The following is a 13,350-nucleotide window of genomic DNA, read 5'->3' on the forward strand; positions in this document are numbered from 1 at the left end:
GAATCGCTTGAACCCGGGAGGTGGAGGTTGCAGTGAGCCGAGATATTGCACCATTGCACTCCAGCCTGAGCGACAGAGCGAGACTCCATCTCAAAAAACAAACAAACAAACAAAAATTGTGGAGCTTGGATGTGGTGGCTCACACCTATAATCCCAGCACTTTGTGAGGCCAAGGTGGGAGGATCATTCTCGAGATCAGGAGTTTGAGACCAGCTTGGCCAACATGGTAAAACCCCGTCTCTCCTAAAAAATACAAAGAAAATTAGCCAGGCGTGGTGGCGCATACCTGTAATCTTAGCTACTCGGGAGGCTGAGGCAGGAGAATTGCTTGAACCCGGGAAGCCAAGATTGCGCCACTGCACTCCAGCCTGGGCAACAGAGGGAGACTCCATCTCAAAATAAATAAATAAATAAAATAAATAGGCCAGATGCAGTGGCTCACGCCTGTAAATCCCAGCACTTTGGGAGGCTGAGGTGGGCGGATCATCTGAGGTCAGGAGTTCAAGACCAGCCTGGCCAACATGGAGACACCCCATCTCTACTAAAAATACAAAAATTAGTTGGGCATGGTGGTGGGCGCCTGTAATCCCAGCTTCTCAGGAGGCTGAGGCAGGAGAATTGCTTGAACCTGGGAGGTGAAGGTTGTAGTGAGCCGAGATTGCGCCATTGAACTCCAGTGTGGGCGACAATAGCAAAACTCTGTCTCAAAAATTTAAAAATAAATAAGTTAAATAAAAATACAAAAATTAGTCCGGCGTGGTGTCTTGAGTCTGCAATCCTAGTTACTTGCGTCTGAGGCAGGAGGATCGCTTGAACCCAGGAGGTGGAGGTTGCAGTGAGCCGAGATTGCACCACTGCACTCCAGCCTGAGCATCAGCATGAGACTCTGTCTCAAAAAAAAAAAAGTGGAGATGGGGGTCTTGCTTTGTTGCCCGGGCTGGTCTGGAATGCCTGGCCTCAAGCGATCCTCCCAAAGTGCTGGGATTACAGGCATGAGCTGCCGCACCTCGTCTCTGGTTTTGCTTTACTTTTTAATTGTAGATTCATTGGCTGGAAACCACCTTCCCTTTTTCTGTGCTCAAACATCACTGCTATGACATCTTCCCAATCCCAGCCAGGGATGTCCACATGTGTCCCCACTAGATTGGGAGGACTTTGTGGGCTTATATATCAGACCCCAATTGTGCCACGACTTAGCCACCAGGGAACACGGGTTGAATGAATGCAGGGAGGTGCAGGTAAGCAGTGGGTAAGGGAGTGAGGTTCACATATAAGGGACCCAAGTTCTGGGCAGAATGTGAAAGTGGCAGACCCTTGAAGGGCCCAAGTGTTGTGTGTGTGCGGGGGATACATCGGAGCATCATGCATTGAGGTGTGTCTATGGCGGGCAGTGAGGGCAGCGGGTCTGAGCAGGGGTTGAGATGTCCAGCACGTGCCGAGGGTGCTGACTCCACTGGGCAGGTGACACACAGCCAGCTGGCCACCCGACTTCCCTGCCCTGGGACAGGAATGAAGGAATCGCTGCCAGGTTATCAGGGTACATTTCCTGAGAGCCCAAGGCCTGACTCAGAGGCCGGAGGAGGGAGGAGGGAGGGGACCTCCCCCTTGGGCTTCCCGCTTAGCCTCTGATGCCCAGCCCCTCAGCCTGCCCACGGCGATGCCACAAGGCCACACAGGTACCTGTGTTTACACCTTTATTGTCCGCTCCTCCCACCACCCCCAAGGATTCCTGGGTTCAAAATAGCCCGGGCACTGAGGCCCAATTAGCCAGAGCCGCTGCAATCTCGGTGGGTGGGGCCCTTGAGGTTCCAGCCGGCTGGGCCACATTCCAGCCCCACTGGGCGGGAAGTAGAGGGTGGAGAAGGGGGAAGTGGTGCTGGGACCCTAGCCCCTCAGCTCTGGATCAGGAGAGTCAGCAGGAGCAGGAAGTAGACTGCATGCGGGGATCCCGAGGCCTTGGCCAGTTCTGGGGGGCAGAGATTGCTGCCTCCAGTGGGCCAGTGTGGGGAGCCACCGGGGGGCAGGAAGTTGGCCTCTCCCACTGTCTGGGAGATCCAGGCCTCTTCAGGACCAACGGCAGCAAACAGCTCCCGGCTCCCTTGAACAGCCATGCCCACGAGGATCCAGGACCCTTCCGTCATCTGGCACAGGAGGGGCGGTGCTGAGGTCATCTGCAGAGTTGGAGCGAGGCCACGTGGGTCTGCTGCCCTTCCTCTTGGTCCCCTCCCCCTTTCCCCAGGGTCTGGCCACGAAGCACTCTGGTCTGCATCCCTAGACATCCAGGTCCCTGGTTTCTCTCCCGGGTCCAGCTAGGGTCCCATTTGGGGCCAAATACCCAATAATTCCAATCCTGGCCAGGTGCAGTGGCTCACACCTCTAATCCCAACCCTTTGGGAAGCCAAGGTGGGTGGATCATTTGAGGTGAGGAGTTTGAGTCCAGCTTGGCCAACATGGTGAAACCCTGTCTCGACTAAAAATACAAAAATTAACCAGGTGTGGTGGTGCATGCTTGTAATCCCAGCTACTAGGGAGGCTGAGGCAGGAGAATCTCTTGAACCTGGGAGGTGGAGGTTGCAGTGAGCCAAGATCACACCACTGCACTCCAGCCTGGGTACCAGAGCGAGACTCAGTCTCAAAAAAAAAAAAAAAAAAAAATTCCTTGGCCGGGCGCGGTGGCTCACACCTCTAATCCCAGCACTTTGGGAGGCCGAGGTGGGCGGATCACGAGATCAGATCGAGACCATCCTGGCTCACACAGTGAAACCCCGTCTCTACTAAAAATACAAAAAATTAGCCGGGCGTAGTAGCGGGTACCTGTAGTCCCAGCTACTCGGGAGGCTGAGGCAGGAGAATGGCATGAACCAGGGAGGCGGAGCTTGCAGTGAGCCGAGATCGCGCCACTGCACTCCAGCTGGGGGACAGAGTGAGACTCCGTCTCAAAAAAAAAAGAAAAAAAAAATTCCAATTCTGCTCTCTCTCTAGGGTACAGTAGTCCAACACTGCCTCTCCCCTGCCTACTCCAGGACGCCCAGGCCCCTGTACCTCACACCTGTTCTCCTGCCCCTCTGCATACAGGACACAGAGGGTTCCAGGGGGCAGGATGCCCTGATAGAGGCAGTCGCAGATTCGTTGTGTCAAGATGGAGACAGCAGCAGCCACAGGGACTGGGGAGAGGAGACAAAGTTGTTCCAGGGCTCTGGCCTCCAGCTACTCCTCGTTCCCGTGACCCAGGGGTCTCACCTCGGTCCTGGGGTTCTTTCCAGCCCAACACCCAGCAGCTGGCCCCCGGGGGGATACCCGCCGGGTGGAGACAGATGGGCAGGGCTGATGGGGAGGGCTCCACCCGGAAGTTCAGCTCCAGGAGGGCCAGGGGGGGCCTGAGTCCCAGGTGCCGGGGCAGCCGGATGCTGATGACCAAGCGGGATACCTGGTGGCCCTGTGGGAGGGAGCTGGCCCCTGCCCGGCCCAGATACACTTCAATGTAAGGCACTGTTGTAGAGCCTGGCCTGTTGGAACAAGGTCCAATGTCACCTTCTGCTCCTCCCATTGCTGGCAAAGTCCTTCCCAGCCCAGGGAAAGGATGACTCTCTGGGGTCATGCCACTCACTCCTTCATCATCCCTCCTTCCAAATCTCCCTTCTAGGTCAAAACATCTCCCAGTGCTGTAAGATTCTTCCCTCATGCCCCACCCCAGACAGAGTCTTGCTCTGTCGCTCCGGCTGGAGTGCAGTGGCGCAATCTTGGCTCACTGCAACCTCTGCCCTCCCTGGGTTCAAGCGATTCTCCTGCCTCAGCCTCCCACGTAGCTGGCGTTACAGGCGCCTGCCACCACCCCTGGCTAATTTTTGTATTTTTAGTAGAGGGGTTTCACCATGTTGGCCAGGCTCGTCTTGAACTCCTGACCTCATGATCTGCCCGCCTCGGCCTCCCAAAGTGCTAGGATTACAGGTGTGAGCCATTGCGCCCAGCTGTAAGATGCTTAAAGGAGAATATCCCACTATTTTAAGAGTCCTTTGGGTGAGGCACGGTGGCTCATGCCTGTAATCCTAGTACGTTGGCCAAGGCAGGAGGATTGCTTGAGGCTTGCCTGGGCAACACAGCAAGATCTCATTGTTAATTTTTTTTAAACAAACAAACAAACAACAAAAACAAGCATTTGGCTCTGTTCCATTCTCCCCTCCCGTCTCTCGCCTAGGAGACGAGTGAGACCCACCTGAGGACACAGTGAGTGGCTGCCAGGACCCAGCCTGGGGCCAGGAGGATCCCAGTGCAGACTCGATCACCAGCCACATGCACCTCTGCCAGCCAGGGCCACAGGACCCCCACTGGAGCAGCCTCCAGCCGCAGGCCACAGGCTAGGGAGAGGAGGTGGCCACCTCAGTTGGGGCCCCATGGCTGACCCCTGAGCCCCTGCCATGGGTCTGTGCACTCCCAGGAGCCCCTAGGGCCCAAAAGCGTCCTGCTCACCACCATGCTCTGTGTGTGGGGGACAAGTCTGTGTCTCAGTCTCCTCCCCATCAGGGCCCCAATCCCAGGCTAGCTGGTCCTCCAGGTAGGCTCCCCGAGTCACATGGCTGATCCATGGGCCATGAGTCTGCAGAGGGAAGAAGGCTCGGGGACGTAGACAGCCACTGGGAAAGTCTCTGATTCCAGCCAGAAACCAGGTCCCCTCCTCCTGGCACAAAAGGCTCCAACGCGAGTCATTCTGCAGCAACAAAGTGTGTGTGTTACTTGCCTCTGCGTGTGTGCAGAGAATATCAGAGCTCCTGGGGCTTTCCAGGACTCCAGATTTTCCCATTTGCGGAAATATCAAGTTCCACCTTCTCCAAATCAGACTCCAAATACTAATTTGTGTAAGAATTCAGCCCTCACTTTAAGATTCTCCTTAAATACAGAGATAGAGAGAAACCATAGCACCAGCTCAGAGCCCGCCTCAGCTCCCTCCCAAAAGTTCTCTAGGGGCAGGCCCCACCCCCAGCTCGTTCTGGCCCCGCTTCCACCCCGGCTCCGCCCCATTCCCAGTTCCGCAAGCCCCGCCCCTTCCTAGAGCCCACTCGGACCCGCCTTCCCCAGGCCCCGCTCCCTCCCTAGAGCCCACTCGGACCCGCCTGCCGCAGGCCCCGCCCTCTCCCTAGAGCCCACTTGGACTCGCGTTCCACAGGCCCCGCCCTCTTCCTAGAGCCCTCTCGGGCCCGCGTTCCGCAGGCCCCGCCCCCGCCGCTTACCCAGCAGCTGCCCACCTCCTCCTCTTCCTGGTAGGCGGGGCAGAGCGCGTGCGGCGGGTCTCCGGGCAGCGGCACTGCCGCCCCCTGGCGGCCGTACAGGCAGTGGCACCACCAGCCGCCTAACAGCTCCGCCTCCAGCAGCGCGCCTGGGCCAAGCGCGGGTTCTGGAAGGGAAAAGGCAGGGAGCCCGCGCTGCGGCCCAGACGGCCCCTGCACCGCCCGGTGCCGCCCGGCCCAGCGCCGGTCCCCAGCTCACCCCCGCGGCCCCAGCGGGCCAGGCGGCAGCGGCTCCCGGGCAGGAAGTAGTGTTCCGGGTGGGGTAGGCACACGGGCCGCGAAGCCGCGCTCAGGTTCACGGGCGTGCGCAGCTGCAGCAGCGCCAGGTCCGAGGCGTTGTCCCACGAAGCGTTCTCGTGCTGCACCAGGCGCGCCACCCGCTCCGCGCGCGGGCGCGAGGGCAGCAGCACGCGCCAGGCGTCGAGGTCGCGGGGTGGGCTGTCGGAGCTGTTCGGGCTGCGGGATGGGGGCCGAGGGACGTGGGGCGGATCCCGCACACGTGGCTGGAAACCTCACACCCCTGGCTTAGACTTGCCAGGCGAGGATCCTGCATCCTGGCGGGATCCCCACGACACCCCCATTCCAACGGCTCACTCACACCCCCGCCTCCGGGATCGAACTTCTACCATGCCTCTACCCACCCCTGCCAGGCCAGGACCCCTCTTTTTGTGCTGGATCCTACACCTCCGGATGGGACCCCGCCCCCCCCCCACACCCCCTGGGGAGGGGCTGGGGCCGAATGGATGGTATCTCAGGCTGTAGGGAGGGGCAGGGATCGGCTTGAAACGTAGATTTTCACTCACTCCAGAAAGCAACTGGCAGGTGCCAAGACCCAGCTTTCAGACACCAGCGCCCCATGGCAGGGTCTGGATCCTGGCACCATCACCTGGGCCTCCCAGGGCCAGGCCCCTGGCCGCGGGGCCTTCCCGCACTCTGAGGGGTGAGAGGCCTGGGTCAGTGGGCCTCCTGCAACCCAATCACTCCCAGCAGTCTCCATCCCAACTCACTCTCCCATGTCCCGCTTACATCCAGGGGTGCCGCCCACTCACCAGGCAGGGCAATGGTGCAGTTCTCCTCCCTGGGCTCCTGGGGATCTGACTTCTGGGGCTGGGTGGGAAAGGCAGGCCCAGGCTCTGAACCCATCACCTGCTCCCGTATCCATGCCTCATAGGTAGCCACAGCAGTGAAAACTCCAGGGCGGTTTCTCCGTCCACAGCCGAAGCCAAAGCTGGTGATTCCTGCCTGGAACCAGCGGCCGCCTTCCTCACAGACCAGGGGCCCCCCAGAATCACCCTAGTGACAGATGACTGCATGTCAAGGGGTCAGCCCAGGGACCTACCCGTTTATACTGGCCTCCTCGAAAAGGTCCTGCACCTCCTTTTGGCCCAACATACACCACCTTCTCCCTTCTCCTAGAAACCCTCCTTGGCTAGGCCTTGTCCTCTGCATTCCCTGCGGCTCTAAACAGAAGAAAACCCTGTAAGCAGAAGGCCGATGGCAGCCAGAGCCAAGAGCACCAGGGGAGTGCATTCAAAGCCACGCAAGATAATCCTGCAGTTGTCATTACAGCCAAGTGATTCTTGTTGTTACTAGCTCAAATAATTCCCCTCCCTCCCTCCCTTCCTTCCTTCTTTCCTTCCCTTTCTTTTTCTTTCTTTTCTTTTTTGAGACGGAATCTCGCTCTGTCTCCCAGGCTGGAGTGCAGTGGTGCAATCTCAGCCCACTGCAACCTCTGCCTCCCGGGTTCAAGTGATTCTCCTGCCTCAGCTTCCCGAGTAGCTGGGACTACAGGTGTACACCACCACAGCCGGCTAATTTTTGTATTTTTGGTAGAGATGGGTTTTTGCCATGTTGGCCAGGCTGGTCTCAAACTCGCGACCTCAAGTGATCCACCTGCCTCGGCCTCCTAAAGTGCTGGGATTACAGGCGTGAGCCACTGTGCCCAGCCAGTTTGTCTCTTTTTTTTGGGATGAGGTATCACTATGTTGCTCAGGCTGGTCTCAGACTCCTGGGCTCAAGTGATCCTCCCACCTCAATTTTTCTGATTAGCTGGGATTACAGGCATGAGTCACTGCTCCTGGCTATGCTGTCTTTGGTTTTTAAATTCACTCGGCCTTGGCTGGGCATGGTGGCTCATGCCTGTAATCCCAGCTACTTGGGAGGGTGAGCCAGGAGAATTGCTTGAACCCGAGAGGTGGAGTTTGCAGTGAGCCAAGATCGTGCCATTGCACTCCAGCCTGGGCAACAAGAGCAAAACTCTGTCTCAATAAATAAATAAATAGCCGGGCATGGTGGCTCACGCCTGTAATCCCAGAACTTTGGGAGGCCAAGGCAGGCGGATCATCTGAGGTCGGGAGTTCGAGACCAGCCTGACTAACATGGAGAAACCCCATCTCTACTAAAAATACAAAATTAGCTGGCCGTGGTGGCACATGTCTGTAATCCCAGCTACTTGGGAGGCTGAAGCAGGACAATCGCTTGAACCCGGGAGGCAGAGGTTGTGGTGAGCTGAGATCGTGCCATTGTACTCTAGCCTGGGCAATAAGAGTGAAACTCCGTCTCGGCTGGGCGCGGTGGCTCACTCCTGTAATCCCAGCACTTTGGGAGGCCGAGGCGGGTGGATCACGAGGTCAGGAGATCGAGACAATCCTGGCTAACCTGGTGAAATCCCGTGTCTACTAAAAATACAAAAAAAATTAGCTGGGCGTCGTGGTGGGCATCTGTGGTCCTAGCTACTCGGGAGGCTGAGGCAGGAGAATTGCGTGAACCCGGGAGGCGGAGGTTGCAGTGAGCTGAGATCATGCTACTGCACTCCAGCCTGGGCGACTGAGCAAGACTCTGTCTCAAAAAAAAAAAAAAAAAAAAAAGGAACTCCGTCTCAAAAAATAAATAAAATAAATAAATAAATACATAAATAAATTCACTTGGCCAGGCGCAAGTGAATGCAAAATTAGCAGTCTGTGGTGGTGCATGCCTGTAATCTCAGCTACTTGGGGGGCTAAAGCACAAGAGTTGCTTGAGCGGTGGGGGTGGAGCAGGGGGAGGTTGCAGTAAGCCGAGATTGCGCCACTGCAGTCCAGCCTGGACGACAAAGTGAGGCTCTGTCTCAAAATACACAAACAAAAAACTTCACGTCAACCCCATCCCTTGGCAATCTTGCCCTCCTTTTGCAGATGAGGCTTGGAGAGATGTCCTTTATCTATTTGTCACTGGTTAGGACTCTGGCCCTGCCAGGCAGGTGCCGGGGCCTTCCCTCACCTGGCAGGTGTCCCTGCGGCCCTCTGGGTAGCCAGCACACAGCATCCCTGGCAATATCTGGAGAGTGAGGTTGAAGGGACCGGGCTGGCTGTAGAGACATTGACAGGTGGCCTTGCCCAGCAGCCTTAGCTCCACTTCCTGTAGCACCCAGGGGAGAGGCAGAGGATCTGGAGGCAGAACCAGAGAGCAGGTGCTGTGAGGCAGGTATGGCGTCCCCAGTTCCCAGGGTTCAGGTTTGCCTCCTGCGGCTGCTTCTTGGACATCAGCTAGATGCCCCATGGCCTCTCAGCCCACCACATTCACCACATCTCCTCCTGCTTCTATCTGTTCTTTCTACTTTTTCATCTCAGGAATGGTCTCATCAAGCTCCTAGTGAGAGCTGCCATGCATGGTTGTGCAGGTTGTGCACTGCAACAAAGGATGCAATGTAGGGACTAAAACCATTAAGTTCTGAGCTCTCACGTGGAGTTGTGTTGGTCCAGAGACATCTTTTCACAGAGATGCCATATGGACTTGACATGGTCCTGTCCTGGGTTGCCAAGCATGGAATCTGGGTGTCATCCCTGTCTCCTCTCTCAACTCCCCTCCTCCAGTCAGTTCCCAGTTCATGAAAACCTCTCATTTGTGACGTCTTGGCATTCTAAACAACTACACTAGTTGAGGCTGCATAGCTTTGGGCCTGGATAACTGACCCAGCCTTCTGATCCACTCTTCACTTCAGCAATGAAGAGGAATGCTACTCAAGTTCAGTTCTGATCTCGCCAAGAAAAATAAACGGATCACACTGTCTAAACTTGGTGCCGCAGCCCCATCCTGCTTTTGACGGAAACAGCTTCAGGATCCAGAAAGGAGTAGGGGGTGGGGGGAAGTACAGACAGAACTCCTTCCCCAACTCACTCAGAATCTGAGGTCAAAGGCGCGGTGGCTCACACCTGTAATTCCAGCACTTTGGGAGGCCGAGGCAGGTGGATCACCTGAGGTTAGGAGTTCAAAACTAGCCTGCCCAACATAGTGAAACCCTGTCTCTACTAAAAATACAAAAAATTAGCCGGGCGTGGTGGTGGGTGCCTATAATCCCAGCTACTTGGGAGATTGAGGCAGTAGAATCTGCTTGAAGCTGGGAGGCGGAGGTTGCAGTGAGCCTAGATCGCGCCGTTGCACTCCAGCCTGGGCAACAAGAGCGAAACTCTGTCTCAAAAAGAAAAAAAGAAATAATGAAAAAAAAAAAAAGAATTTGAGGTCAGGTGATGGCTGAAGCTGTACTTGGGGCTCACCAGGGAAGTTGGGGATTGTCCTGGGCGTCCCTGGAGCTGGTGGGGTGCTCTGGCCCTCAGTCTGATCTTAAGGTCTTCATGGCCGGGCCTCAGCAGCCTTTGCAGCCCAAGTGCCTGTACCCCTCTCACTCCAGCCTGGCATCCTGGCCCTTCTTCATCTAACATGCCTTATCTGGGTCCACAGGGTGGCCTTCATCTCCCCCCATCTTCCTGCAATGTACCCTCTCTTCAAAAATCTCTGCAGCAATCTCCCTCTCTGGGTGCCCATTGTTAGGATGGCCTGGCCCCATTCACACAGACTTCCTGGGGCTCACAGTGACGCTTCCTCATCACCTCCTGCCCTGATGGGACCTCCACAAGCAGAGGCTGTAGCATCTTCCCCTGTAGCACCTTCCCAAAGCCCCCAGGATGGGCACAGGTCTGACCACGGCTGATGTGGATATTTGTGGGGGCCCTGGGAGCATGGAAAGCTTGGGTGATGGGGATGATGGGGATGGAGATTTGGTCTATTCCCCCCCACCTTCTAACATAATGCGTGCTTATTTATTGAATTTGTTGCTTGTCTATCTGCTAGGCTGTAAACTCTGAAAAGGCAGGATTTTGGCTTTTTATGTTCACTGGTGTCTCTCTAATGCCTAACACGGTGCCTGGCATGTAGAAGGTGCTCAAGAAATATCTTGAGTGAAAGAATGATTGAATGAATGTTGGTGGGTAGGAAGAAGAGAGGAGGTGGGGAGTAGAGAGATGAGTGGGGGTGGATGGAATGAGAGGAAGGCGGATGGGAGGGAGGCACAGACTGGCATTTGCTGAATATCTATTATAGGCCAGCCTTATGCTGTAGTGCTTTACTATAGATTACCTGAGGTGAAATATGTAAAGTGCATTGGTTATTGCTATGCCAGGCACTGTACTATGAACTTTACATGGATTTTCTCATTTAATCCACCCAACCACCCCTTGAAGTGGGTATGGCTATTTTCCTCGTGTTACAGATGAGGAAATGTACTGGGTGAAGTGCTTTGTCTGACATGTTAGAGCTGGGATGGGAACCCTAGTCGGAGCCTAAACCCAGGAAAGAAAAAACTGGAAGGAAAGGTAAGGAGGGAATGGGGTGCGTGTGGGTGATTCCGTGGTCTTAGTTTGAGAATCCTTGCAGGGAGAAGGCTACATGGAGATCGGTGTGGGATTCATCCACCGACCCGCAGAAACCTACCCTCCAACGCTCCCCCAGGCTCCGCTCCGTGGCCCCACCTCCTGAGGCCCCGCCCTAGGAACCTCACCTCCCGACGCCCCGCCCTAGGAACCTCACCTCTCGAAGCCCCACCTCCCCGAGGCCCTCCCCTCTTGTCCCGTCCCACTCACCTGCCTCCTGGACGTCTCCCCAGCCGGTGGCCCAGCAGGCGGTGCCGTGCACGAAGCGGTGTGAGGCGCGGGGCAGGCAGACAGGCCACACGGCGGGGCCCAGGCTGGCGGGTGAGGCCAGGCGCAGCAGGGCCAGGTCGGCGCCCAGCTCCACTTGGCTGTAGTTGGCCGGCACCACGATGGCGGCCACTGCGCGGGTGTGCGCGCCGTCCAGGGGCCCGTCCTGGGAGTGCACGCCCAGCAGTACCGACCACTCGGCCGCGGGCTCCAGCGTCCCATTCCTGCGCTCGACCGGGGCAGTAGGAGGTTAGGTTGACCCTATGGAGGGGGCAGACCCTCGTGGGGGTCAGGGGCTCAGAGCCAGAGGGGCAGGTGCTATCCGATCCAGATTTGGTGCTGATACTCCTCAAAGGGGAAGAGCAAATCCGATTTGGAGCTGGTGGTGGGGGGTCATTGGAAAGATGGGATTCAGACCCGGATATTGAGTGGAGTGGTGGGACCAGTCCGGCAGCCTTGCCCCACTCGGAACCATGATGCCTCGAATAGCACCTCGCTTTGGGGACAGCTTGGCTCCAAATTATCCTTGAGGACGGAAGTGGGGCGGGAGGAGGGAACCAACTGCGGGGGCGGGGGCCAGCTTTTGGCGGAGAGGGGCCAGGACCAGGGCGAATACTTACGTCATGAAACAGTGAGCAGCGGAGAGGACCCAGGAGGGGGCGATGAGGGAGCCCCCGCAGATGTGGCCACCTCCATGGTGCAGGCTCACTTGCCAAGGCCAGGTGCCCGGCTGCGCGTTTGAGCCCCCCACGATGCGGGCCGAGGGCTCAGGGCGCCCGCAGTCTGCAACGGGGAGCCGTGGAAGCCAAAGCTCCCCTCGGGTTCCCCACTCCAGAAGCCCAGGTAACTCAGGACGAAGGCCCGTCCTCCACCCGCTTCAGTTTGCCCCTCTGAACAAAGAACATAGAGGACCCAGGCTTGTCTACATTTCTGGTCTTTTCCACCTCCCTCATGGCCTGACCAGCCTTAGCCTCCTTTAAGGTCTGAGGGTGCCAAGGCCTCTTCCTTACCCAGATCTTCAGGTTCTTCCTGGGCAGGACTGAGAGCTGGGAGCCAGAGGGGAAAGAGAGGAGGACACTTGTGACTTCCAGGCCTGCACCGCCCAGCCCCACTTCCTGCTCTCCAACCCCCGACCCTATCTTCCCACTTCCCTATCCGTTCAGCAACCCCTGCCAGCACCCATGCCAGTCCTCTGGTCTTTTCTGCCTCTGCACATGACTTTCCCCCAGTCCGGCTACCTTACCTGAGTCCTGGAAGACTCCTGGGATGGGACTGATGACTGGAAAGACAGAGGTAGGCAGGAAGAGGCTGGCGACTCGCACTCAGTATGTGCCCTCCCTGACTCCCTCCCCCAGCCTCCTAGCCTCCGTCTCCCCAGGGCACCCAGGCCTCCCTCTCCCTCCTCTGATACATCCTCGCCTTCTGCTGCCTCACTTCCTTCCCTCTGACTTCCTGCTCCCCACACAGAAACCAGGAATCCTGCTCTCCAGCCCCCCAGATGCCAGGACCCAGGCCCTTTGCAGCCACTCTTGTCCCCTGAGGTTACCAAGCATCACAAGGGGGAGGAGCAGGTGCCGGGCCATGGCGCTAGAGTCAGCAGAGCCAAGTGAAGGTCTGCTCCCTGCAGGGCTCTGTCACTGCCCAGGCAGCCCGTGACTCCTGATGGTCCCAGGGGCAGCCCCACCCTCCCTGGCTGGAGCCCATCTCTGGGAATCTGAGAGGATCTGGGGCTGGAAGGGGGAAGCTGGGGAGCCTGAAGGCCCCACCCAGAGCCCTGCGCACATCTCATGTCTCTGGAGGCCCAGGGTGGGGGTGGAGGACAGGTGTCCTAGCTCCTGGACACCTGTTGGGTGGGAGAGGGAGGGATGAAAAACACTGCAGGCAAAGGTCAAAGAGGAGGACAGTGTTCTGGGTCCTTGGTGAGCAGTGGCCCTTAGGACAGGGGAAGTGGCCCCTCACGGGCATGACTCATCGGAGACCTCACCTCTGTTTGGGGTGCGGCTGCCCCAGTGGCTTGGCCTTTTCTTCTCACACAGCTCTGGTTACTGGAGCTGCTGGCCAGGTCTGGGACAGGAGCCCTAGGGAATTCAATCCCATCCCAACAAAAGGATCACAGA

General features: G+C 57.3%; 1 protein-coding gene across 1 annotated transcript; it reads right to left on the bottom strand.

Annotated features, from left to right (window-relative positions):
* Positions 1 to 1,681: 1,681 nt before the first annotated feature.
* On the bottom strand, positions 1,682 to 12,936 carry PRSS36 (serine protease 36). Its single transcript, XM_034940014.3, has 14 exons — positions 12,477 to 12,936; positions 12,244 to 12,279; positions 11,854 to 12,016; positions 11,177 to 11,457; positions 8,541 to 8,707; positions 6,332 to 6,575; positions 6,086 to 6,215; positions 5,482 to 5,738; positions 5,226 to 5,389; positions 4,468 to 4,705; positions 4,214 to 4,355; positions 3,241 to 3,506; positions 3,043 to 3,164; positions 1,682 to 2,171 (listed from the first exon to the last, which is right to left on the bottom strand). The coding sequence occupies exons 3-14, from the start codon at positions 11,856 to 11,858 to the stop codon at positions 1,893 to 1,895; spliced, it is 2,295 nt and encodes a 764-aa protein (XP_034795905.2). The 5' UTR covers positions 11,859 to 12,016; positions 12,244 to 12,279; positions 12,477 to 12,936; the 3' UTR covers positions 1,682 to 1,892.
* Between the last annotated feature and the right edge of the window lie 414 nt (positions 12,937 to 13,350).

This window comes from Pan paniscus, chromosome 18, assembly GCF_029289425.2.
Source record: "Pan paniscus chromosome 18, NHGRI_mPanPan1-v2.0_pri, whole genome shotgun sequence".
Taxonomy (NCBI): domain Eukaryota; kingdom Metazoa; phylum Chordata; class Mammalia; order Primates; family Hominidae; genus Pan; species Pan paniscus.